The 24,017-nt window shown below is 36.7% G+C and overlaps 1 protein-coding gene across 1 annotated transcript in view; it reads right to left on the bottom strand.

The window, feature by feature from the left end:
- The window catches only part of HCRTR2 (hypocretin receptor 2), a 113,632-nt gene extending 89,864 nt beyond the window's left edge, over positions 1-23,768 (bottom strand). The window contains exon 1 of the mRNA XM_004044226.5: positions 21,577-23,768. Coding sequence (XP_004044274.1) covers positions 21,577-21,799 — 223 coding nt within the window. The 5' untranslated portion in view covers positions 21,800-23,768. The remainder of the gene's footprint in view (positions 1-21,576) is intronic.
- Positions 23,769-24,017: the final 249 nt, after the last annotated feature.

Here is a 24,017-nt window from a genome sequence, read left to right as displayed (position 1 = left end):
TCTCCCACAGGTGATATATAAAACCCAACACAAAAGCTCTGATACTTCCTTGTGCATCAAATTATAATTCATTTGCTGCTGTGGTTGGGGGATGGGAGAAGGTCAGGCATTTTTGCCTCTGGTCCCAGCTGCTGGGGTACTGTGATTGACAACTCCCCCACCCCACCATATACATGAAATGGCAAAAGGATAGTTTCCTAAAGAAAGATGTAGTGCTGTTAGAAGAAGTGGGAATGTGAAGAAACAGGAGTGTAGTTGTTGGGAAGACAGAAACAACAATGATCGACAAGTATTAATTACAGATCCCTATGCTATAGTAAAATTTTAAATTACTGATATTTTATTTTATGTTAAAAATAATTTAATTATTATGAATACTGTTTTTGTTGTTGTTGTTGTTGTTTTATTGAGACGAAGTCTCACTCTGTCGCCCAGGCTGGAGTGCAGTGGTGCAATCACAGCTCACTGCAGTGAGCTCCGCCTCCTGGGTTCATGCCATTCTCCCACCTCAGCCTCCCCAGTATCTGGGACTACAGGCGCTCACCACCACACCCGGCTAGTTTTTTGTATTTTTAATAGAGACGGGGTTTCACCATTCACAGGATGGTCTCAATCTCCTGATCTTGTGATCCACCCACCTTGGCCTCCCAAAGTGCTGGGATTACAGGTGTGCGCCACCGTGCCCGGCCATGAATACTGTTTTTATATAAGCATACAATGTGTAAAGATCAAATCAGGGTAATTGGGATATCTATTTCCTCAAGAATTTATCATTTCTTTGTGTTAGCAACATTCCGATTCTACTCTTTGAGTTATTTTGAAATATACAATGAATTATTGTTAACTATAGCCACTCTGTTGTGCAGCCAAAAACTGGGTCAATTCCTGACATTTTAGACATTGTTAAGATGTTCAGGATTGTATTCCTTCTTACTTTCTTTCTATGCCTGTTTCAGTTACCTTCTCTCTATCTGATTTTAATTTAAGCTATTTTTAGTTTTATCTTCACTGATTACCTAGAACAACTTGATCACTTTCCTCATGGTATCTTTACCTAAATACATTTTAAAACTTTGTCAGTCCTCAAGTTGTTTTGATATGTTTTCTTCTTTCAGTTTATTATTTTCTTGAGATTTCCCTTTCTGAGGTGTTTCCTATTGTGATATTTCTGTCTTTTAAGAAAGTCGATATCTTATTGATTTTTCATTTTATCTTCATTCACTCTTATTGTCCTATATGGTTACTGTGTTTCCTCTTCATTCATTCTTTTCTCTTCCTGCCTTTAATTCTGAAAGTAAATAATCTGATAATTATCATTTTCCTGGTAAGTTTGGTGATCATTTTACTGGAAAACACAATGTCTAGAGGAACTAATGTGTCTCTATCTGTATTATTAGGTTTCTAAATATTTTATATGAGTCACTCCATGTTTGCTTTTTAATCTAATTTTGTCTTCTGTTATGATTGTACTTTAATTTAAAGCCATAAAATTGTGTTGTTTTATAACAATCCAAGAGGCCAACATCTCTTTCATTAAAAAAAGTACTGGATTCAGTGATAAAGCACTGTCATTAATGTCTCATTGTTTTGATCTCCCAATGGTCATACTTCCAGCCTACTGAATGACAAACACACATAATTAAATACCAAACTCGTAGAAACTGAATATTATGAAGCTGAACAGAACACAACAGAACCTCCCAAAGTAAATCTCAAAATTTTTCCATAACTTTTTTCATCATGTTTATTAGACAATCAGACTCATGTTAAGATTTGGAGTACCATAGTATTGATAGTGAAGTAGAAATCACACCTATAATTAAGGATTAGTCAGCATCTCAGATATATTTTATTATTTGATATTTGAAAACGAATATCCATATTTAATTATATGTAGAATAATTTTTAAAATTTCACTAAATTATTTGCATTTCTAGATTATATGCCTGCCAGTTTTTAAACAGAATGGGTTATAACATAAAAGTATGTGTTTAAAAGGAACTCTACTTCTTTTACTATTGTTGTTTAAAGGGAAAGCATTATTATCTTTTAAAGGGAAGTCACGTACTTAGCAACATGAAATATTTTTTCCTATTAGACTTTTAAATAGGTGAGCTTGTAAATAACAGATGTTTCTAATAATACATGCATCCAAAAGGTATTATCAATAAAACTCAAGCCTGCAAGCTAGCTTGGAAACTCCCATTCTAAGGTTTTTAAGATTCTACTTCTCATTCCTAAGAAAGTTAATACAAATGTAGGACACAATGTTTATTTTTGTTTTTTTCTTTCTTTTTTTAGCTCAACTATCTATGATCACGGGAAAGAATGGGAATTCAGACAAATGAAACAAAACATTTTTAGGGCACTATTTTTAAGTCTGTTAGAGAAAAAAAAATCTTTATTCAGTGTTAAAGAGACAGACAACCTACTTGAGATTTTTCTCCCTTTTCTGTTTCATTGCTGACATGATAGTAAGCTCAGAACCAATCATCAGGGAGTAGCGGAAGAGGAAAGGTCAGAGAAACCCATGGTATCAACATATCCATTAATGGAATTCACACTGTACTACCATATTCTTACACTGATAAAATTAGTGATGCTAACCTAAATAGGTCATAAATGACCTTTTTTTAATCAACTAAAAGAAAGTAATAGTAGAAAATTAAACTAATGTATTTTATGAGAAATGTGGAGACAGTATTTTGATCAAGTTTCATAGGTAAAACAGAAAAATGGGGTGAGGTGAGGACCATAGGAATGCCCCCATAAACTTTGGTTTGCTAGAAGGTAAATAAATCCCAAGGTTTGATGCTTGGAATGAGAGGAAAAAAAAAAAAAGGAAAAACAAAAAACCCTCAAATCCAAAGTTTTGTTGTTGTTGTTGTTTCTTTGTCGTTCTGTGGATAATAAAAACTGAAGGTAGCAAAGGTTTAGCTCCTTTATGCCCTGCCTCTGCAACACTGTCGGCTTTTTCCTTTGCCCCTCCTGTCATTCACTTTCTTAATGCTCTGCCTCCTGAAGTTAAAGTTTCCTTCTCATGCAATAAGCAAATGTTATATATATGATTCTAGACCACAGTACTCTGTTTATATCTCTTTAGTAGTAAACACTACACTGTGTTTTACTTTAATATATTGCATTTCTGGCCTTCCCATGATGCTGTCATGTCCTTGAGGTTAATGATAATATCTTTTTTATCTTTGCTCCTTCTAATGTCAGAAGAGTGCTTGCCAATTAATATACTTTCAATATTTGTTTGATGAAGGAATGAATGAGTGAACACATGAATGTTCTCTCACTATTTTTATTTAGTTTATACCTATTCAATAGTAGGACACCCCCAGATTAGATCTCAGCAGAACATCAAGTTCTAGACTGAAAGATGTTGACATATTCTCTCTGAAAATGGTTATCGCTGAGCTTCCAAAGGAGTCAGTCCCTGTGACCTTGCAGTCATTATCCAAAAGATCTCCAGTACATTTTCTTCATTTCTGAAATCTGAGCACAGATACTGTTTCCTCATACTCATGCTTAGTGCTAAAGATAACATTTAGCAGAAAAATGGGCAACAACTACAGCATATATCCAGTTGTTACGTAGATTGAGTATGTAGATTAACATGATTCTTAGAGACTTCATGCAAAAGAGGAAGGCCATTGGATTTAGTGAAAAATGAGTTTGAAATGTTTTATCAATCAATACTTACCTTACTTATCAATGTTCTATGTAAATACAAAACAAAAATTCGGGATCTAGATGCAGAAAAGTGTGTATGCACAGTGTTGAAGATAATGACTTTCTTTTTGTCACCCAGGCTGCAGTGCAGTGGTGGAATCACGGCTCACTGTAGCCTCGACTTCCTGGGCTCAGGTGATTTTCCCACCTCAGCTTCCCAAGTATCTGGGACCACAGGCGTGTAATCATTCCCAGCTAATTTGTGTGTGTGTGTGTGTGTGTGTGTGTGTGTGTGTGTGTGTGTGTGTGTTTAGAGAAAGGGTCTCACCATGTTACCCAGGATGGTCTTGAACTCCTGAGCTCAAGCAATCTGTCCACCTCAGCTTCCCAAAGTACTGGGATTACAGATGTGAGCCACCATGTCCAGCCAATAATTACTTTCTTAGCAAAAGCCAAGGCAGATCCTAATTTTTTTTGTTGGAATGAAAACAGAAGATTAAAATTTGAGTAGCTTGAACTGAATGTAAAAGAGATGCAAGTTATCTATTACTGATGCCTCTGATATTTCCTTAAAGTTCATATGAGTATACACAGGATTTTATGTATATATAAGATATATTTGCAATGAATAGAAAAAATATTTAGACTTACACATTTTATATTTTAAATCTGAATTATTTCAATTTAAAGTAAAAATGTCTCATCTCTAACCTATTATAGCAAATCTATTTCAAATCTTAGAAATCTTGCAGACAATGTTTTGGTAACACCTATTCTTTGAAGGTAGAATATTTGCAAACTCCAATATATTGAAGAAAAGATAGGTAACCATATGTCTGCAAATGGATTAGATGGAGCTTGCTAAAGTCTTATGTTTTCTTCTCATTTCTATATAGAGGATTAAGGATATTTCTGTGAAAAAAAATGCATTTCTAAACTCTTAGTGTAGACCAGTCCTTGGAAGAGATTTTTATTCATTGTTTTAATCCCTATTCTTCTGGCACTTCCATATCTTCAACATTATTGCTGAAGATTTTTGTTTTTGTTTTTAGACTGTCATATAATTCTGGTGTTTATTTTGTGACCAATAACTCCTGACATTTATGATTTAATATAACAGAGATACTAGATCTAAATCAGCACCAGTATTTCACAATGTTTTTGTGTAGTGAAACACCTTTAAATTTTTAACAACCCTTCAATTCTTTCCATGACATAATTGACTAACTATATTTACTATGTATAGCAATATGTGTATAGATTTTAATAATTTAAAGGACACATGGTAAAAAGAAGTGACATTCATTTTAATCCTGAAAGACTGACTCTATATAGAAAATCATAAGCTAGAAAATATAGAACAATATTTTGCACTACTGATTCTATTATGCATTCTACTTAGTAGCCCAGACTTCTGATTTGTACTTTTTTGCAAAGTTGTATAAGTTTAAAAGTATATTGTTGGCTTAATATAATAATAAATTACACCAATGTACACACTAATAACTCTACTTTAAATTTAATATAACTAAAAATATAATTTCAAAGTTGTTACTAAGAAAACTTTTTGGGTTCCCACATCTTTGCTCCTTCCTTCATTGCCCCTAATTCCTCTTATTGGTCTTTTTGCTGTAATTTCTTGCTTTCTTGCCAAATTCCATTTCAAGGGAGGTGTTTTAATCTTCTCCCCTCTGATAGCTCTTCATTGGTACAATAGAATTTTTATCAAATGGAAAACTACTTGGCTTGTCAATTGGCCTCCATCAAATATAACAGGAGGTTACTTTTCCCTGTTACAGGACTTCTCATACTTGGTGAACTGAGGCTGTATTTAAAGTGTAGATTCCAGGGTCTTCACTCCCTGAAATTCTGTCTTGATAAGTCAGGCATACGTTCTGAAATCAGAATTTTTACCTTGCACTCCTGTTTTTGTTTTCTGGATGTTTAAATGCATTGTTCAAAGTAATCCTTTTTAAGATTTTAAAAAATGTAGCTGTGATGATTTACACAGGAGAAATCAAAAGCAAAATAATCTGTAAAAAAGAATTTATGTATAATCACTTATTCACTATCCAGTCCCTTCTATAGTCTTTGATATATATGGGGAATGTATAAAAAGGTACAGACACAAAAGATAATATTGGTTATAAATATTGGATGTATTTCACCATAACTGTCTCCTTATCTACACTCTTACCTTCATGTTCTAATGGCCACCATACACTTACCTGTACTATATCAAATTTTGTATGATCAAAACCAAATTTTGAGTCTTCTCCTTCCCTGCTGCAAACACACTCCTCCTCTACGGCCCCGTATCTCAGTAAATGGCACCTCCATCAACCTACCTGGCATGAAAGTGTGGACTCCTCTCTTTCTCTTATACCCATAAGGCAATCCGTCAGAAAATCCTGTTGGTTCAATTGTCAAAATATATACTAAATATCACTAGAGTATAAGTTCCCTACAAGAAGGAGCTTCGTCTGTTTTGTTTGCTGCAATAAGCACACAATAAATATTTTTTGAACTAATGAATTTGTTTATTGTGGCAAAAAGGTCTTGCCACATTAAGAGATTTACATTCCCTTGTATGCTTTTAATTATTCCAGAAGACATTTTCTAAAACATTTTCACATAAACTGTATCTATTGCTTGCATAGCCACACAGAAAAACAAATACCTGAGAGTAGTAGACTGATTGTGAACAGCATGTTGGGGAACAAGCCCTAATTTCTGCTGGACAACTGCACGTGGGTACTTCTCTAGCAATTCAAACTCCACATATCTTTGTCCAATTCATCATGATCCTTCTATACACTACAGTTGATATATATTATATATTTCCCATTTTAAGAAAAAAAACGAATAAGACAAGCACTGTCTTTTTCTTTTTTTAATAATTTTATTTTATTTTAAGTTCTGGGATACATGCGCAGGACGTGCAGGTTTGTTACATAGGTAAACGTGTGCCATCATAGTTTGCTACACCTATCAACCCATCACCTAGGTATTAAGCCCCACATGCTTTAGCTATTTATCCTGATGCTCTCCCTCCCATAGTCCCGACAGCAGGCCCCAGTGTGTGATGTCCCACTCCCTGTGTCTATGTGTTCCCATTGTTCAGCTCTGCTTATAAGTGAGAACATGCAGTGTTTAGTTTTATGTTCCCGTGTTAGTTTGCTGAGGATAGCCACTGTACTTTCTTTGGCAGAAAATTTCTATCAATCAGCAGGTTCTTTTCTGTTCCTATCAATTTCTCACATTTGATGAGTTGCCAACTTCCATCTTCAGACTGCCTCTCATATTTGTTTCATTTTTTTTCATATTCTATCCCATTGTCTTGACTTCATTCTCACAACAACTGCCCTGAAGAGTCTCAACAGGCTTCTAACTGGTTTCCCAGTGTCTGGTCTCTCATAACTTTAATCCATTCTTACCATTAAGCCAAATTAATCTCCCTTTAGGAAACTCTGATATAACACAAGTCATTTTAAAATCACTCCAGAGATTGCAAAACATGTTTAATTCAATCCACCATAATACACTACAGACAAGACTGGGCCAGATACCCACAAAATAAAGAAGGCCACAAAAACAATTGAAAGCGGTAGAGGAGATTAAGACCTTATTACTCAAAATTACCCAGAAATGTGTTTAAAAACTTGTGTATTATTGGAATTCCCTGAATGATTTTTGGAATGGTTTATAAATAATTATTTTTGTGTCTTCAAGCTATCATGCATTTAATCTTACTACTTCACCAATGTAGGTGGAATTTTTCATTCTTTGGAACTTTTCAAAATCGTATTCACATGTCAACAATAACTCAAAATGCTACCTCCTCAGTGAAGAAGGTATTTCTTTCCCCATGTCAAACCCAACTCTTATGTTTCAATGTTCTGAGACTTAGCATATGCCTCTTTAGTAATCCTCATACTATAGTTTATTGTTTACATGTTAGTCTCCCCCACAAGATTAGAAATTCCTTGTAGGTAAGAACCATGCCTCATTCACTTCTGTATTTCCTCCACGGAATGTAATAGAACAGATTACACATTGTGGGTGTTCAATAAATATTTGCTGAATGAAATAAGAAAAGGAAATAGCTCCAAATTAGATAAGCCCTAGAAAGTCAGTGTGTTGGTTCAGGATGCTTTATTTTTCTGTGTACCTTTTGCTGCTACAGTTGGATTTAGTCCTCTGGTGCTCTATGATGCTTTCGCCTCCATTTGGATGAAAAAGATATCTTTGCATGACTTCAAATCAACAATCTGCAGATATTTCTATTATTGCTGATGCTAACTCAGCATTCAGAGCAGTCAGCTGAACTCCTGTTTACACAGAGATAAAATCTATGTCTGGCTTGACTTTGCTCTTGTATTCGTCGCTCCTCCTTCCCTTTAGTAACTGTGATCAGGTACCTACAAGGAGTTACAGATCACTGAGGCATTGGTGATTAGTTATGGAACCCAAGTCCCTTTTGGTTAAGTTTACCAGAAAATGTGTATGACACTGTGTTTTGTTTAAATCCCACAGGTCATATTTTTTCAATTTGCTACGCAGACTAGCATAGCTCTACTGTCAAAGGAGGAATGGAAGTGGGGAACACAAGACTGCATTTATGGCCGGGTGTGGTGGCTCATGCCTGTAATCCCAGCACTTTGGGAGGCTGAGGCGGGTGGATCACGCTGTCAGGAGATCGAGACCATCCTGGCTAACACGGTGAAACCCTGTCTCTACTAAAAATGCAAGAAAAAAAAATTAGCCGGGCATGGTGGCTTGCGCCTGTAGTCCCAGCTACTCAGGAGGCTGAGGCTGGAGAATGGTGTGAACCTGGGAGGCGGAGATTGCACTGAGGCGAGATTGCGCCACTGCACTCCAGTCTGGGAGACAGCATTTACTCACAACTCAGGAATGGAAAGGCCAGTTGATAATATGTAAAGGTATTCAGACAACTAACACAATAGTAGCTCTCTAATACTGAATGTCACTACCCCCCCCCAAAAAAAAAAGATCAAATAATAGCCCTATCACACTAGTTGTTGTAGAATTAACTAAAATAGGTATGACAAACACTTTTATTGAAGAGTTATGTAATAAGGGAAATGTAACAACTCCAAGAAGCCTATTCTGTAAATTTTATTCATTACTGATTTTCAATAATAATACATATTAATAAATTTGGTTCGATTGTTCCAGGGTCTGCTAGAATTACCAATATCTGCTTTCTTTTCTTTTCGTTTTCTTTTTTTTCTTTCTTTTTTTTTTTTTTTTTTTGGACGGAGTCTCACTCTGTCACCAGGCCAGAGTGCAGTGGCTTCATCTTGGCTCACTGCAACCTCCGTCTCCCGGGTTGAAGTGATTCTCCTGCCTCAGCTTCCCAAGTAGCTGGGACTACAGGCACATGCCACCAAGCCCAGCTAATTTTTTTGTTTGTTTGTTTTTTAGTAGAGACGGGGTTTCACCATGTTAGCCAGGATGGTCTTGATCTCTTGACCTCGTGATCCACCCGCCTCAGCATCCCAAAGCACTGGGATTACAGGCATGAGCCACCAGACCTGGCCCCAGTATCTTCTTTCTCTGGGTGAGGTTACACTTTGATTGTTTTTTTTTTAATTCATAATGATGAACATTTTAGGAGTTTGAAAGCAGAATTAGACGGGATTAGTGTTTCTCTTATTCTCTATTAAATAAAGTGTCTAGAACTATGCATCTACTATGAACATTGGTTTTGTGCGCCACCTGAAAGTGTTATTATTTTTTCCATTGTTTGCACAGTCCAGAACCCTAGAATTGGCACAAGTCACTGGCAGTGGAAAAGAATGACAGAGGATTCCTAAAGCTTAGGCTCTATGGGCATGCCTGAAACATCCCAAGGCTCAGGTGAGGATATGTCTGTCCCTTTTTATTATAGAAAGTACAGAGTCATAGTAACATTCTGTCACAGCTGTTTCACCTCATTTGGGACACAGATCATTAAGTATTTGCTTAGACTTTTATAAAAACAACCAAGAATTATTTTGAAACAAAAAGAGTTTAAGAGTTTTGCACATTACATGTTCTTCTCAGTTATTGCAGAAATATAGCGTATCATTTAAAGAAATCTTGGTGTATCTTACTTGAGAAAACAAAAGAACAAAAAGCTACCAAATTTGTAAATTTCATTTTGCTTTTCTTGAGAAGAGCAATATAATTGCATAGTATAAATCACTTAGTCATGTCAAGGAGATCTCAGTGCTGGGGAAAGATTTTCAAATGGTCTTTCATAATCGTTACTAGAATAACTACAAAATAGTTGATGTATAAGTTACTCAAGATATAAAACAAAATAATCACAAAAGCAATTCAAATTATTGAAGACTTATTTTAAATATTTATATAGAAGAAATTTAAAGCCTGCAATGCTTAATTTAAAAAATGTACTTATATGTAAAAAATTCCTCCTGCTGGAAGTCTTACACTTTAATTCATTTGCTAACTAAAAATTCTGTATTCCTGAACCTGTTCTCGGCACTGAGGATACACTGGCAAACAGGAAAAAAAATGAAACTATTCTCATGCAGCTTACATTTTACTTAAGGGAGACAACAGAAAAATGAACAATAAATTAACAATTCAATTTGAAATGGTAATCAATTCTATGACAAAACTAAAATGGGATGCTATCACACACAGCACATGATGGAGCAGTGATTCAAAACTGGCATTCTAAGAGAACTTCCATGAAAGTGCAGTGTGAGCTGAGCAGGAGCCAGTCATAGGAGGATCAGAAATTGTGAAAACTCTAGAGCACGCATATATTGCTTAGGGAAACATTGTATTCTGTTTACAGAAAGATTGTCAAGAAATATTGTCTATTCAAGGAAAAGAAATCATGCTACAGTGATCAGTCATCCAAAGGAAGTGCCTTCTCATTTGGCTGTTAATTCAAGGACTTATTCATCTTTAGTGTATTTATCATTTTTACTTCTGTAAATGTTATAGTTCATTTACTCAGGGGATAGTTGAAAATATGTCTTGAATTTGGGAAACTCAAGGCCTTATGTCCAGTTTTCAGCATTTTTAATGTTTGGAAGATACTTTCTTAATCCTGCATGAAAAATTAGGGTGTATTAATTATATTATTCATATCATCCAATCCCCAAACTGTGTGTGTACACATGTGTGAGGTATGTACATGTTTTTTTTTATGTGTTTTTAAGTTCTTAAATTTTTATTTTCCCCCTTTTCTCTAAGATGATTTGGCTTCTTGTCAATGGCAAGTTATAAAGTTCATTATGCCTGGGGGAAAAAATAACACATACGTCTATAAACTAGGGTAATCTTACTGATTTTCAGGAATCTCTGAGTCACCATCACCATCTCTGATGATTTCAAAGAACCAGATCTCTCTAGGTTTTCCTGTGTCCAAAGTATAAATCAAGCCCAAGCACATAAATGTCTCAATAATTATGAAGTTATTTTCCTGAACCACCTGGTGAGATTTGCTAATGTATTTTTATCTTCAGTCTATATAAAATTGGGAAACTTTTGTATAAAGTATTATAATTGAGGACACTAAGTTTTTATCTATTTTTAATAATAAAAAGTTGATTCAGTTTAATATAATAACAAAATGGTTTCTTAAGCATTTAATCACACCTCCATACCCCTGCCCAGAAAGATCAGCACAATCTTCACATTTTATGAAAGACGAATTGCCTTCAAAACAGTATTTATGAGCAATATGGTTCTCTACCAAAGTGGTTGACTCATCAAATTCATTCCAAATTGATGAATTAAATTATTAAAGCTGGTGGCCTTGTGACCCCATTTCTAGCAATGTAGTGATAAAATCAAGGCCTCACATGGTTATAAACCATGGGCCTTATAAATTCATTTTAGAGTCACTGAGTAGGAATAAAAGCTAAGAATCTACAAAAGTATATTATAATTTTTAATCATTGTTGTATTTCCATTGTGAACTAGGAACAGCAAATAAAAGCTTCTAAACTATCCACAGATTTAGAAATTGTGAAGTGTGTTACCATGCCAACCTGTAGGGAAATGTTCACGGAAATTCCCTAAGGGCTCACTTGGGGTCAATGTAGCATCTTCATTGATTGTTTGAATAAAATACATGTCATTTAAAATAAATTTTCAAGTGAGAATGTTTAGAAAGTTGTAGAAAATTTAGAAAGAAGTGGGGATTTAGTTGGAAAATGTGAAAATTGTTTATTAGATCTCAAATTTTTAATATTTTGCGTTTCAGTGTGAGGCCAAAATGTGATGTAAAAGCTAAAATGAGAGATGGCTAGGAGTACAGTGATGCATTGAAACCTCAGTCAGTAACTAATCATAAAAATGATTTTAGTAAAAAACCATGTAGAATATTGGAAAATATTAATAGACCTATGGCATGCAAGATTCATACATATATGTTCCAGGAAAGATATAATTAAAACATCATAAAGAAAACTTGCGTCTGGGCGCAGTGGCTCACGCCTGTAATCCTAGCACTTTGGGAGGCCAAGGTGGGTGGATTGCCTGCGCTCAGGAGTTAAAGATCAGTCTGAGCAACACGGTGAAATCCCATCTCTACTAAGAATTCAAAAAATTAGCTGCATGTGATGGTGCATGTCCGAAGTCCCAGCTACTGGGGAGGCTGAGGCAGGAGAATCACTGGGACCTGGAAGGCGGAGGTTGCAGTGAGCTGAAATGGCGCCACTGCACTCCAGCCTGGGCGACAGAGTGAGACTTTGTCTCAAAAAAAAAAGTAAAAAGAAAAAGAGAAAATGCTTCTCAAATTTAAATATTCAGCAAAACAAAAACAGCAACAGTTTTTCCAATATGTATTATTTCTTTCTCTTCTTTCCTTGTTTTTCCTTCGTTTTCTCACTTTATGTTTTTCTTTCTTTGTTTTGTATGCAGCACGTAGAAAGCCTCCTGGAAGTAATTATCTGGAGAATTTGGATTATGTTCTTTATTGTCAGTTTGTTTGTTTGTTTTCATTAAAACAAGCTTATTGCCAAAACAGGATGCAAACCCCAGTGTGAAAACCTTCACTAGTCTTTCCCCTCATGTATTTATTCTCTGCATTTTCCTCAAAATGCTCTCATGGAAAATGCAAACCAATGATGGTACTCTAATTTAAAATCCTTTAACAGCTCCCCCTAAACAACAGTGTCAAAGCCTAGATCTTAAGAATTGTACACAAGGTCTTTTATGGCCAATCCTTATTTACTGCTTCAGCCTCATTTCCAGACTCTCCTCATCTGCACTTACATTGGACTTACCCAATTGCCTAACACTTTCTTCATAGCTCATTCTATTTCACGCCTCTTTGATTTTGCTTATGTTGTTTCCTCTGCTTAGAACATCCTTACCCAATTTTCTTCACCTGGGTAACTTGAATTCATCTATTAAAACTCAGTTTAGGTGTCATCTCCTCCTGTATCTCTCTCTAATCCCCCAGCGGAGCTAAGTGTCCTTCTCAAATACTTCCACTACATTCTGTGCAACCATCTGTCATAGTAGCACTTACCACGTTATTTTAAAAGTATGTGTTTATGTGTCTATCTTTCAAAAAGAGTGCAGGTTCCTTGGATTCTATTACCTTTGTACCCTCAATCCAAGCACAATAATTGGCACATAGTCTCTTAATATTATCAATTGCCTCTATTGTCAGAGACCCAAATCGCAACGATATATCTATCAGCTTATCTTAGTGGTATGCCATTAAGTATTGAATTCCTCCAAATTCTCTTGTTCTGAGTCTATGCAAGTTAAAAATACTTTTAACTATTATATAGATTCTGTGACAGAGACATCACCATCTCCCAATCCACTTTGTAGTTAGGTTGATATGATATGATTGATTTGGGCCAAATGAATATGACCATGACTGACAAGTGTTAATTTTTGGCAAAGGTGGTTAAGAGCCAGTATACTTCTTCTAGTTCACAACTTTAGAGGCTGTGCAACAACTTATCCTGAAACTGAAGTCAAAACAACAAAAATTTATTATGACACAGCTTCTGAATGGTCAGGAATCTGCAAGAAGCTTAGCTGAATAGTTCTGACTCAGTGTCTGTTACTAAGTTGCACTGAAGCTGGGGGTGGGTTGGGGTAGTGGCTGTTGTAGTCACCTCAAGACTCAACCTGGTCTGAAGGATTTGCTTCCAAGCTCACACATGAGGTTGTTAACAGACGGTATTTCCTCTCTGGCTGCTGGCTGGAGATTTTAACTCCAGCCAACAGCTGCTCACCACAAGGCAGCTTACTTCCTCCAGAAGAAGAGATCCAAGAGCTAGAGAGAAAGTGGGTACTTGAGCCAGAAGCTGTAAGCTCCTGTTATGTAATCTTGAAAGTGACATCGTTTCACTGCTGCTATGAGCTGTTGGTCACCCAGACCAATTCTGGCATAATATGCAAAGGGACTATACGATGGTGTGACTATCAGGAAGTGGGGCCAGGGCCCGGGGGTGGTCATTGGAAGCCATATTGGAAACTGATTACCACAGAGTCCACCTTTTAGGGATAGTGCACAAAATGTGGAGGCTGTCTGAACCGTGAGTCATTGGATGAAGCAGACTCTCCAACCCACCTTAGATGTTAAATGAGCAAGAAATAAACTTTCGTGATACTAAGCCAATGAAAATTCAGGGTTTCTTTGCTACTATGGCATAGCCTAGCTATTCAGAACATTAACAGTCCACATGGATTTCTGTCTACTGAAAAAGACTATGATAACTGAAAGAAATTTGGGTATTTAAGGACTTGTAAGAATAAACTCTTACTGTAAATTAAAACATCGAAATTATTATTTTATGTTTAACAAGTTTATGAAGTTTGTTAATGTGAGTTTTTCCTCATAGTTTTGACACAATCACATATCAAAGACAGGATAGCTGAAGACCAGTAAAAGATAATTACACACCTCATCCTGGCCTCTTGAAATACAGGAAATTTGCAAGCTTTTCCCAAGCTGACACACAACCACTTGGCTTTTCTGTATGCCCATGCTTTTCTTCCACAGTGATTTTAAATCACTTCAAGCACTTGAGTTTTTTTCATTAAAAAAGACCTACCTCATAATGTTGTTGTGAAGAATAACTGAGACGGAATATGGACAAATATCTTCTGAAGAGTAAAATACTATATAAATATTAAACATTGTTCTCATGTGTTTAATATTGAAGGCAAATTACTTGTAAAGACCCAATAATAATAATCTCTAAACATTTTTTAGAAATAAAGATATAGTCATTTATTTTGAGCAATTTGTTTTTTGTTTATGAAAGAACAGTTTTTCTGGCAAGAAATTTAATGTTATTTTAAATATCGATTTAATTCATTTACTTGGTTAAGAGATCACTTCTCATTGTGAACAAAGGTGAAATGTAAAATTTTATCCTCAGAGTCAGCAATTCAAAAGACTGGTCCTATGGGTCATGTGTTTCATCCAACAGCATCTCAAACTGTTTCAAAGTCAGTATCTAAAGGTCATTTCATGTCTGATGTAATAGGTAATGATTCTTTGTACATATAATACATTATTCTGATCCAGGAACACTGTCCGGTGATATAGAAATTGACCTGTTCACGTCAGGCACAGTGGCTCATGCCTGCAATCCCAGCATTTTGGGAGGCTGACGTGGGTAGATAACAAGGGCAAGAGTTCAAGACCAGCCTAGCCAAGATGGTGAAACCCATCTCTACTAAAAATACAAAAAAAAAAAAAAAAAATAGCTGGGCATGGTGGCATGTGCCTGTAATCCCAGCTACTGGGGAGGCTGAGGCAGGAAAATAGCTTGAAGCCAGGAAGTGGAGGCAGCAGTGAGATGAGATTGTGCCACTACACCCCAGTCTGGGTGACAGAGCAAGACTCCATCTCAAAAAAAAAAAAATTTAAAAAAGTTCATCTATTTAATAAAATCAATAGCAACATGATTTGTTTAAATAAATACTAATTACTTATTTGGCAATGCATGACAAAAAGAAAAAATAAACAAATATCTGTAGATTATGTGAAATGTTAAGTGTTTAGGCTCTCAGGCTCAAATTGTGTCTAAAAATAGCACTTTCAATAACAAAATAATCCTTGGCCACAATTATCTAACATTTTTTTTCCAGTGAGTCACCCCCCTGAACAGGTAAAAGCATTTTTGGCAGCACCTATTTTACCTTGAAATTTTCTCTTGTGAAGTAACCCTAGCCCGACCTTGATTGGCTTATCAAATGAGCTCATCCTCAGAGCTGAAGAACTGTAGTCTATCAGAAAAACAGCATGGCAACATGTCCAAACAACTCTGTAAATTGTCTAGAGGACACATCTAAGTATCTCTTCCTTCCTCTTTTTTCCTATGCATCTCCAGTCAGGGTTAGAAGCTAAGGGAAGAGGCAGGATGAAGTAATGGAATAAGCATGGACCATGGAATTTGTTAAATCCATATTTGAAACCTAGTGCTACTATTTACTGCCTGACTAAACTTTTGAGTAAGTTAACATTGCTCTTTGAATTCATTTTTCTTATTTGTAAAACCTATTAATCTTCTCATTATAAGTTTGTTGTAAGGCATCAATAGAGTATATGTAAGTGGAGCCTGACATATAGTACCCGGCATATAGTACCCAATAAATATTCAACAAATTTCCTTTGCAGGGAAAAAAGGAACTGAAGACAAATACCGTCAGCTTCACCAATCACATGTCGTTGACTGAAACATACTTAATAAAGCCAGCATTCCTTAGGGTGGAGAAGATGTCAGAATGCTATAAGAAGAAACATGGAAGGATCTTCTTTCACTAGTTAAATAACATCAGCAGTGGATGTTTCGGAGCGGAGTGAGAATATGGAGACTTTGAGATGCTAACATAGCTGCAGTACATGAAAATTTTCAAATATAATCTAAAATACAAAATAAGGAAAATTAATATAAATCATATGATACAATTTAGTATGTAGGCACTACTACAATCAAGACAGTTTTCTAAAAACTGGAGCATTGTGTTTATGTTTGAGTTTTAGATTTGGTCTCTTGAAAACTGGTATTTTTTAATTATCCCATTTCCCAAATATATTTTTTCAAATACAGAAATAACTCATTGCATTTAAATTATCAGTTGCACATGATATTCTCATTATTGTCTGTCCATGATAAATGTTGCTGTTATCTATGAAATAGCCATCTTAAAAGTTATCATTGGGATTTTAAGCCAAAGATATAATTTATTTTACTAAGTAAGACTAAACAGTTATGATTTTAGCAAAAATATAGAGGCATCAGATTAATTCTTATTCAGATAAGCATGTTTGCATTTTAAAACTAAAATGCACAATAGGTTTAAAGCCTAATAGTTAATATTACCTTTTACAGTCACTATTCATGATTCTATTGAGTCTTGGCCGAGATGAGTGATGTATTATTTCTATATCTAAAAAGGGTTTAGAAATAACCCCTTTTTGCTTCCTGTGTAGGAAAGGATGGGTTTACAAACACCCACGAAACTAAAATGGGCATTCGGAGAAGCAGAAAATAAATGTCTCTAGGCTTAGGAGTAACATGAACTTGCAATTCTACCACTTACATATCTGACACAAGACTAACTCTGTAGGAAGCAAACTTATTACAAATATGTCCCCATTCCACACACCTAACTTGCAACTGTTATTAGGTAAATTACTTAATGGATAATTTATTTTAACTATGAATACTTCACAATGTATTTTAACAATGTATGAGTTAAATCAACATATTACCAATGTGTGTGTTATTTAAAACACTAGTAGTGATAGACCTGCCTATCAACAACCTATAAACAACTCAAAAACTCTAAATGAATGGGACCCAGCACAGGCAAATTTAAGTTGAGAGAGAAAGCAAACTATTCCAATAGTTAGGAATGGCTTTCATTTAAAGGCAAGAAGGCAATGTTAAGCAATCAGTATGAAGGAGATGGGTGGGTGGAGCTAGTGTGGAAAAGGAGAGTAATGTGTGCCAACACCATTTTATTCACACCTTTTAGGAAAATACGCAATTAAGGAAAAGGCTGGGGCAGAGGCCATAAGGAGCTACAGAGATACAGACTGGCCATGAAGGCAGAAGCTGGCTATACACCACATCACAAAAAGTTCTGTCATGAAAATTAAGGGATAAAAATTGACATTAATTAGTGTCTATGTGTCAAGAAAAATATGTATGTGCCTGTGTCCCTTTATCTGTCTTTATAGAGGGTATATGTACATTATATCCTGATACTATTTCTATAATGCAGGCATTATCTATCTTAATTTGTAATTATAAAAAAATTGACTTGGATAGTTCAATAACTTGCTAATGGCACACAAGAAGCAAGAAGCATAGCTAGACTGATGTTTTCCTATTTTCCATATGGAGACAACAACAGATATGACAGAAGCATACTAGGTGAAACATATGATATCTTTGAATGCAGATATGAGAAGCAGAAAATTGATCATTTTCCCTAGGTACTTAATGTTTAAACTGACTAGAACACATTTCTCCCTACAATTGTCATTCAAGGAATCAGGAGTAAAAATTAACATCAGTCACATTTCTTTACATTTCCCCAGAGGCTCCCCTGATATACACACTAATTTTAAAAAATGATAATGCTCACAATATACCAATTGAATAAGTTGATACATCTACTTAGCTGTAGTAGAAGACATAGTTAGGAATAGGTTATAGGTGGCATTATTCTGAGGATACTGAAAAGATACTCCTTCCAAAAAGAACCTTACCCTACGCTCCTTCCTTAGAACTTAAAATTTCACATTAAACATGCTTACAGCTTTTCATTGAACGTAAATACTCATAACATTCTATTTAAAACTTTACTCCCCCAGGAAACTGCTTTCCATCTTTGGGAGGAGTATATGAGAGTGGAGAGGTGGCATCGTGATAAAGAGGGACTATGGGGAGAAGAAAAAGAGATGAGGACAATCAAGACTTTGTTATGCTACCCACAGCATATCCTATTACATCACTTCACGAAAGGACATTGTGGAGAAGATGACTTCTAACTGATGGCATTATATTTGTAAGCCCAAAAAGGTTGAGATTTTCCAAGTAGTTATATGAAAGTACAAATGGTGACTGGACCTGAAGGCTCAGTGATTACATCTGCTGCCTACACTGTGGTATTTTACTTTCATATTTAATATTGCATCTTTATTTTGCATAAATCATGTGACATCCTGTCCTACCACTCTATGTGCAAAAGTACTTATACCAGAGGGGCAAAAAAGCAATTCTCAATCTAATTCATTTTGCAAATTTGACAGTGACATCAAAGAGCGGGAAGTTGTCTGTGAGTAATGACACTACTCGTTTGTTTAAATGTCAAACCTAAACCTCATCAACTTTCAGGCAGCATGTCAGAAAAGAATGCATTTCAGTTCAACCAGAAAGGATTTCAGTGTTATTCAGTCCTGAGGAAAATAGCTGTCAGTTTCTTTAAGGCAGAGTGCTTTGAGTAAATCTTTCTTTTTAGGCTGAATGGAATTGGCCATTTCAGCACTTGGGGCTGTGGACAGTGCTATCTTCCTTGACATTATGAAACAAGTAGCCTTACTGTAGAGGTGTTTCCTTCTTGAAACTAAAACTCCCCAGGCTAGCAAACATGTATCCCTAAACTATGCAATTAGGATATGGAGACTATTCACTACAAGGTCTGTGCAAGGTAAAAATGCAATAACAACAAAGAAGAGCACATTTTACCACAAAGATTCAGCCTAAAATTAAAATAAGGAAGGCAAATAGTTACTATTAATAGCTATTCATAAAAAAATTACTGCTTCTCTGGAAAGGTTTTTGGTGAAGAGAGTGACAGTGCCATTAATCCCTCATTGTACTTTATTGGCAGTGGGCATTGATGCAGAGGAGAACAGGAACACATCTAATAAACTTGCAGACAATCAGGAGCAGAGAATCTATTCTCTATATGCTTTCTAGCTCTAGAGTGGAATAACAATGGAGAATTCTGGATCTGAGGTCAGAAAAAATGGAACTGAATTTAAATTATGTCCCTTAATATGTCATTTTATTTCTCTAAGTCTTGTTTCTTCTTCTGGCTAATGTGGGTTATTTTGATGTTTAAGGGAGAGAATGTACATGAAGGGCTCTGGCACACAGTAGGTACTCAATATATGTTCAATTTTGATTATTCACTTATCAATAAGTGTTGGCATAATGCAGTAAAATGTTGCTATGCTGGTAGCCATGTGTCTTAAGAGATGTAATCCTAAGGATGGGTAACAAGAAGAAGGAAAGCAAGATTAGGATTATTATCAACAGAATTATGCTTATAACAAGAGTCCTAATCTTGTGTATTTCCACCTTTGTTTCATTTTGTTAGTATCCCAAAAAGATTTCCTTTATTTTTACTTTTAAATCAACCAAAGGAAAACAGTCTAAAAATAATATTTAAAAATGTACTAAAGTTCTCAGAGGTTTCTTGTCTCCTCAAATGACATTCTACTAACACTCTGGAGAACTCCTGTCATTCACATACTATCGTCTATTCTGCCTGCTGAGTTGGTGAGAGACTACTCGGGATGATTTCTACCCAGACCAACACACTTGGGAGAGAAGGCAAAAAGCAGGTTAGTCTGAAAGCCTGATAATTTCCTTGTCAGTCCCCATTGCAGCTACAGGTTCTTTGCTTTTGACTGCAAAGCCTCCAAGCCTATCTCACCTCACTCACCTTCTTCCTCTTTTATAAATGAAAATCAAGAGCAACTCCTAGCCTCCTCCATCTCCTGTCATTTTCAGCAGAGACTTCCTCCACACTGCCCTCTGCATGTGAAAAGTTTCCCAGCCTTCTACTCTTCATTCATCAAGGTACACTCTCCTTCCATTCACAATTTATTTCAAGTTATCCCTCCCCTCCAAAGCCCCTTTTCTGGAGGTATATTCCCCAACTGCCCTAATACATTCCATCATCGCACTCACCATGTTGCCATCTCACCCCCTCCCCAACCCTCAGAAATTGTTTAGGGGGAGGGGGATGGGGGGTCGAGGAAACCAGTGTTTGCATACAGACCTAGACCGGGACAAATAGCCTAGCATTAAGCTTAGTCTCATCTTTGGAGAAAACAAAACAAAACAAAACAAAACAACAACAACAAACAGTTGACATGAATAATTCCTGAGCCTGGCAACAAGCAGACTGAAAAAAAAAATATTTGGCTGAATGGATGTATGAATGAATGGATGCATGGATGATTGAGATCTCTGTGGTACTTTTCTCCGATGCCCCTCCTTCTTGCTCCAGGCATGGATCCTGTTTAATTCAGCTTCTATGAGTGAGTGCACTTTCCTGCTTTGCCTCCGTCTCCACTCCCTGCTGGTTCATTACCACCTCTTGACTGGAGACTAAACCTCCTCGCCAAAGGGCAATGCCACCTAGCTCACAAATGCTTTGTGACTTCCACAGCCACAGAGAGCTTGCTCCTTAGGGATGTAGCTTTGTATTCTGCAAGCTCTGTCTCGTCCCAACCCCCCTGAAACACCCAGCCACGTTACACAAAGGGATGACTGACTGCCCCACCCACCCCCCCCCCCCCCCACACACACACACACTCAACAAAATCCACCTGGAGATCCCTGCCGCGGCCCCTCTCCCTGCGCTTGTAATCTAGGTGCTCGAAAAAGAAACGCGGTTTCCCCGTTATTCCTGCAAAACAGGGAATACCCTTTCCAGGGCTCGGTCCTGGTTCGGAAAATCAGAAAACTTTTTATTATTATTATTATTTTATTAGAAAACCCCATCCGAGAGCAGCGACCTCTTTGTTTGCTTCCCGGGGGGAGGGAGGGGTCTCTTTAGAGCCTTCTCAGCCCGGGGCGGAGGGGAGGTGATAGCCCTAGGAGGGCTGCCCGGGAGGAGACTCACCCAGGACGTTCCCAATGAGAGCCACGACGAACACGATGATGTACCCGGCGATCAGGACCCACTCATATTCTTTCGGGTGCAGGTATTCCCTCCACAGGTACCGCAGGAATTCCTCGTCGTCATAGTCGGTGGGGTTTAAAAAGGGCTCTTGAGTTTCATTCAGCTCCGAAGCAGATGACCAGTTGCGACAAGGGGGGGAGTCCTCCAATTTGGTGCCGGACATCACTGGCTCAAGTCCGGTTCCGCTCAATGCTGCAAGCTCCTCTCCGCCTGCCCCATGAGCACTGGTGATTTGCGGTGGGGAAGGCTGCGCGGAGAGGCTAGAAGGGGCTCCCGAGCAGAAAATGACGTGAAAAGTTACTGAGCCAATGCCTCCGGAGTCTTCTGCCGGGCAACTTCTGCGGTGGCTTTGCTGTCTTTACAGGCGATGTTGCACCGGGAAGACAGGCAGCTGAGGAACTAGGGACCCGGCACTGGAGGCTGCAGCAATGACACCAGGAGGAGAAAGCTACGTCCGGCTCAGCTGAAGCTCAATTACTCCTCATTCCAGCACTCAGTCCGCAGCCCACAGCCTCCTCCCTCGCTGAGGGAGAGCTGAAGCTGAAGAAAAAAAAAAAAGTAATGAAAACTAATTTAATCTGTTTTTTGGGGGGTGGGGGGTGAGAGTTAAATCTCTCTCTTTTTCTACTTATTTTCTCTATTTTTACGTGCACTTATTATAAACCATGCACAGACATGCATCAGTCTGTGGATATGACAAAAATGTCAACATACAATTAATACAGAGCATGTTGATACATTTGTCTTTGTAAAGCAAATATAAAAGTAATAAGGAGGTGCCTCTGTGTTTCTCAAGCAGGACAATGGAAAAGTCATTCCAGGCAAATACTTTAACATTTAATATAAACTTATTTTAACATTTGACATTTGCCAACTTAGTACTTGCCGAGTCTTTAAGACATCTCCGTCTTCACTTTCTCCTTAAAATTTGAGAATGAGACTGTTTTTAAATTGAAGGGTCTATTTAGCTGGAATTTGTATTTGCGATGGTTAAGTGTCATATGAAATACAGCAACAAATTCTTGAAGGACGCCAAGGGTCATAAATATGATCATAGTTAATGTTGTCAAGCAAGACAGACCACCAATATACTCAATGATATTAATCATTCATTGTAGGATGTAGTAATCTAAGCAGAAGTGCTCTCTCTGGTAAATACCACATCCCATTGGGTCTTCCTTCCCATTGATTCAGGGCTGATGTCACCTGCCATTCTCTCAGGCACTGGTTTTGTCTCTAATAATAAGTATTCTAGCATTTGTCAGAATGTGAATTCATGATCCTTTTATTCTTAATAAACATGGTAAAAATATTGCATTTAAGTAATTACAATCTTGCACTTGGGAAGAGCCTGGAAATCTTGTCTGAACTTCAGCTTAAGAGTAGAAGCCTCCTGATAACATTGCTGACATGTCCCCATCTAGCTTGAATGTGACCACCACAATTCACTACTTCCACCCTTGTGGGAGTGCTCTAAAGGTGAGAAAACTGTTTCTTACATTAAACCAAGGTCTCAAGCCACGATTTGCCTTTTTGAGACTTTTACCTCTAATTCCTAGTTTGCATTTTGGTGCTACACAGAATAAACCTTCCACATGACAATGCTTCACAGATTCAAAATAAACATCACAGCCCCAGCACTCCTTTTTATGCCCTCATGTTTCTTTTTTTAGTATTTTTCTTTTCAATGTTGTTCAAATGACAGCAGCTCCCACCTACATCTGTTTGGTCTTCCTTTAGACAATTGTCAATATCTTGCAAAATATGTAACTGGGAGGAAGTAACAATAATATGGTTTGAGTCTTGCCAGTGCAAAAAGTACATTATTCTTTGGATGCAACCAATTTTTGTATGTAATTATTTTTTCAACACACACAAGACATCAGTGGTTTACACTGAGATTTAGTTAACTACCCCACCCCCTCCTCCAATCATAATTTTTCATATTTGTTTTGTGCTTTGTGGTTTATAAAATTATTTCATATGCATTTTTAAACCCCTGAGGGCTTAGCTATTACTAACCCTCTTTAATAGATGAGGAAGCTGTTCCTGGGGAAATTAGATGGTTTACGAAAGATCAATGGATTAATCAGCAGCAAAACCATCTGTTCTTTCTTCTATTTATAGAATACTTTTTGGGACCTAGTACTTCTGTTATTGTATAGATATCACGTTTTATGAGAAATATTGTTGTATTTCCCCAATCTGCACTAATTAAATTTCTTTTTAAGAGAAGGGCATCAATGGGCATTTTATTATTTTACCAAATATTTCCTGAGGGTTATTTTTCCACTCTTAGTGATACAAAGTTAAACAGGTTGCTGTTTCCATGCATTTTACTTTCTAGTAAAGTTAGATTTAAAAAAAACAAACTAACAAAT

This window comes from Gorilla gorilla, chromosome 5, assembly GCF_029281585.2.
Source record: "Gorilla gorilla gorilla isolate KB3781 chromosome 5, NHGRI_mGorGor1-v2.1_pri, whole genome shotgun sequence".
Lineage (NCBI taxonomy): Eukaryota > Metazoa > Chordata > Mammalia > Primates > Hominidae > Gorilla > Gorilla gorilla.
The sequence above is the reverse complement of the archived record's forward strand: the minus strand, read 5'-3'. Positions and strand labels throughout refer to the sequence as shown.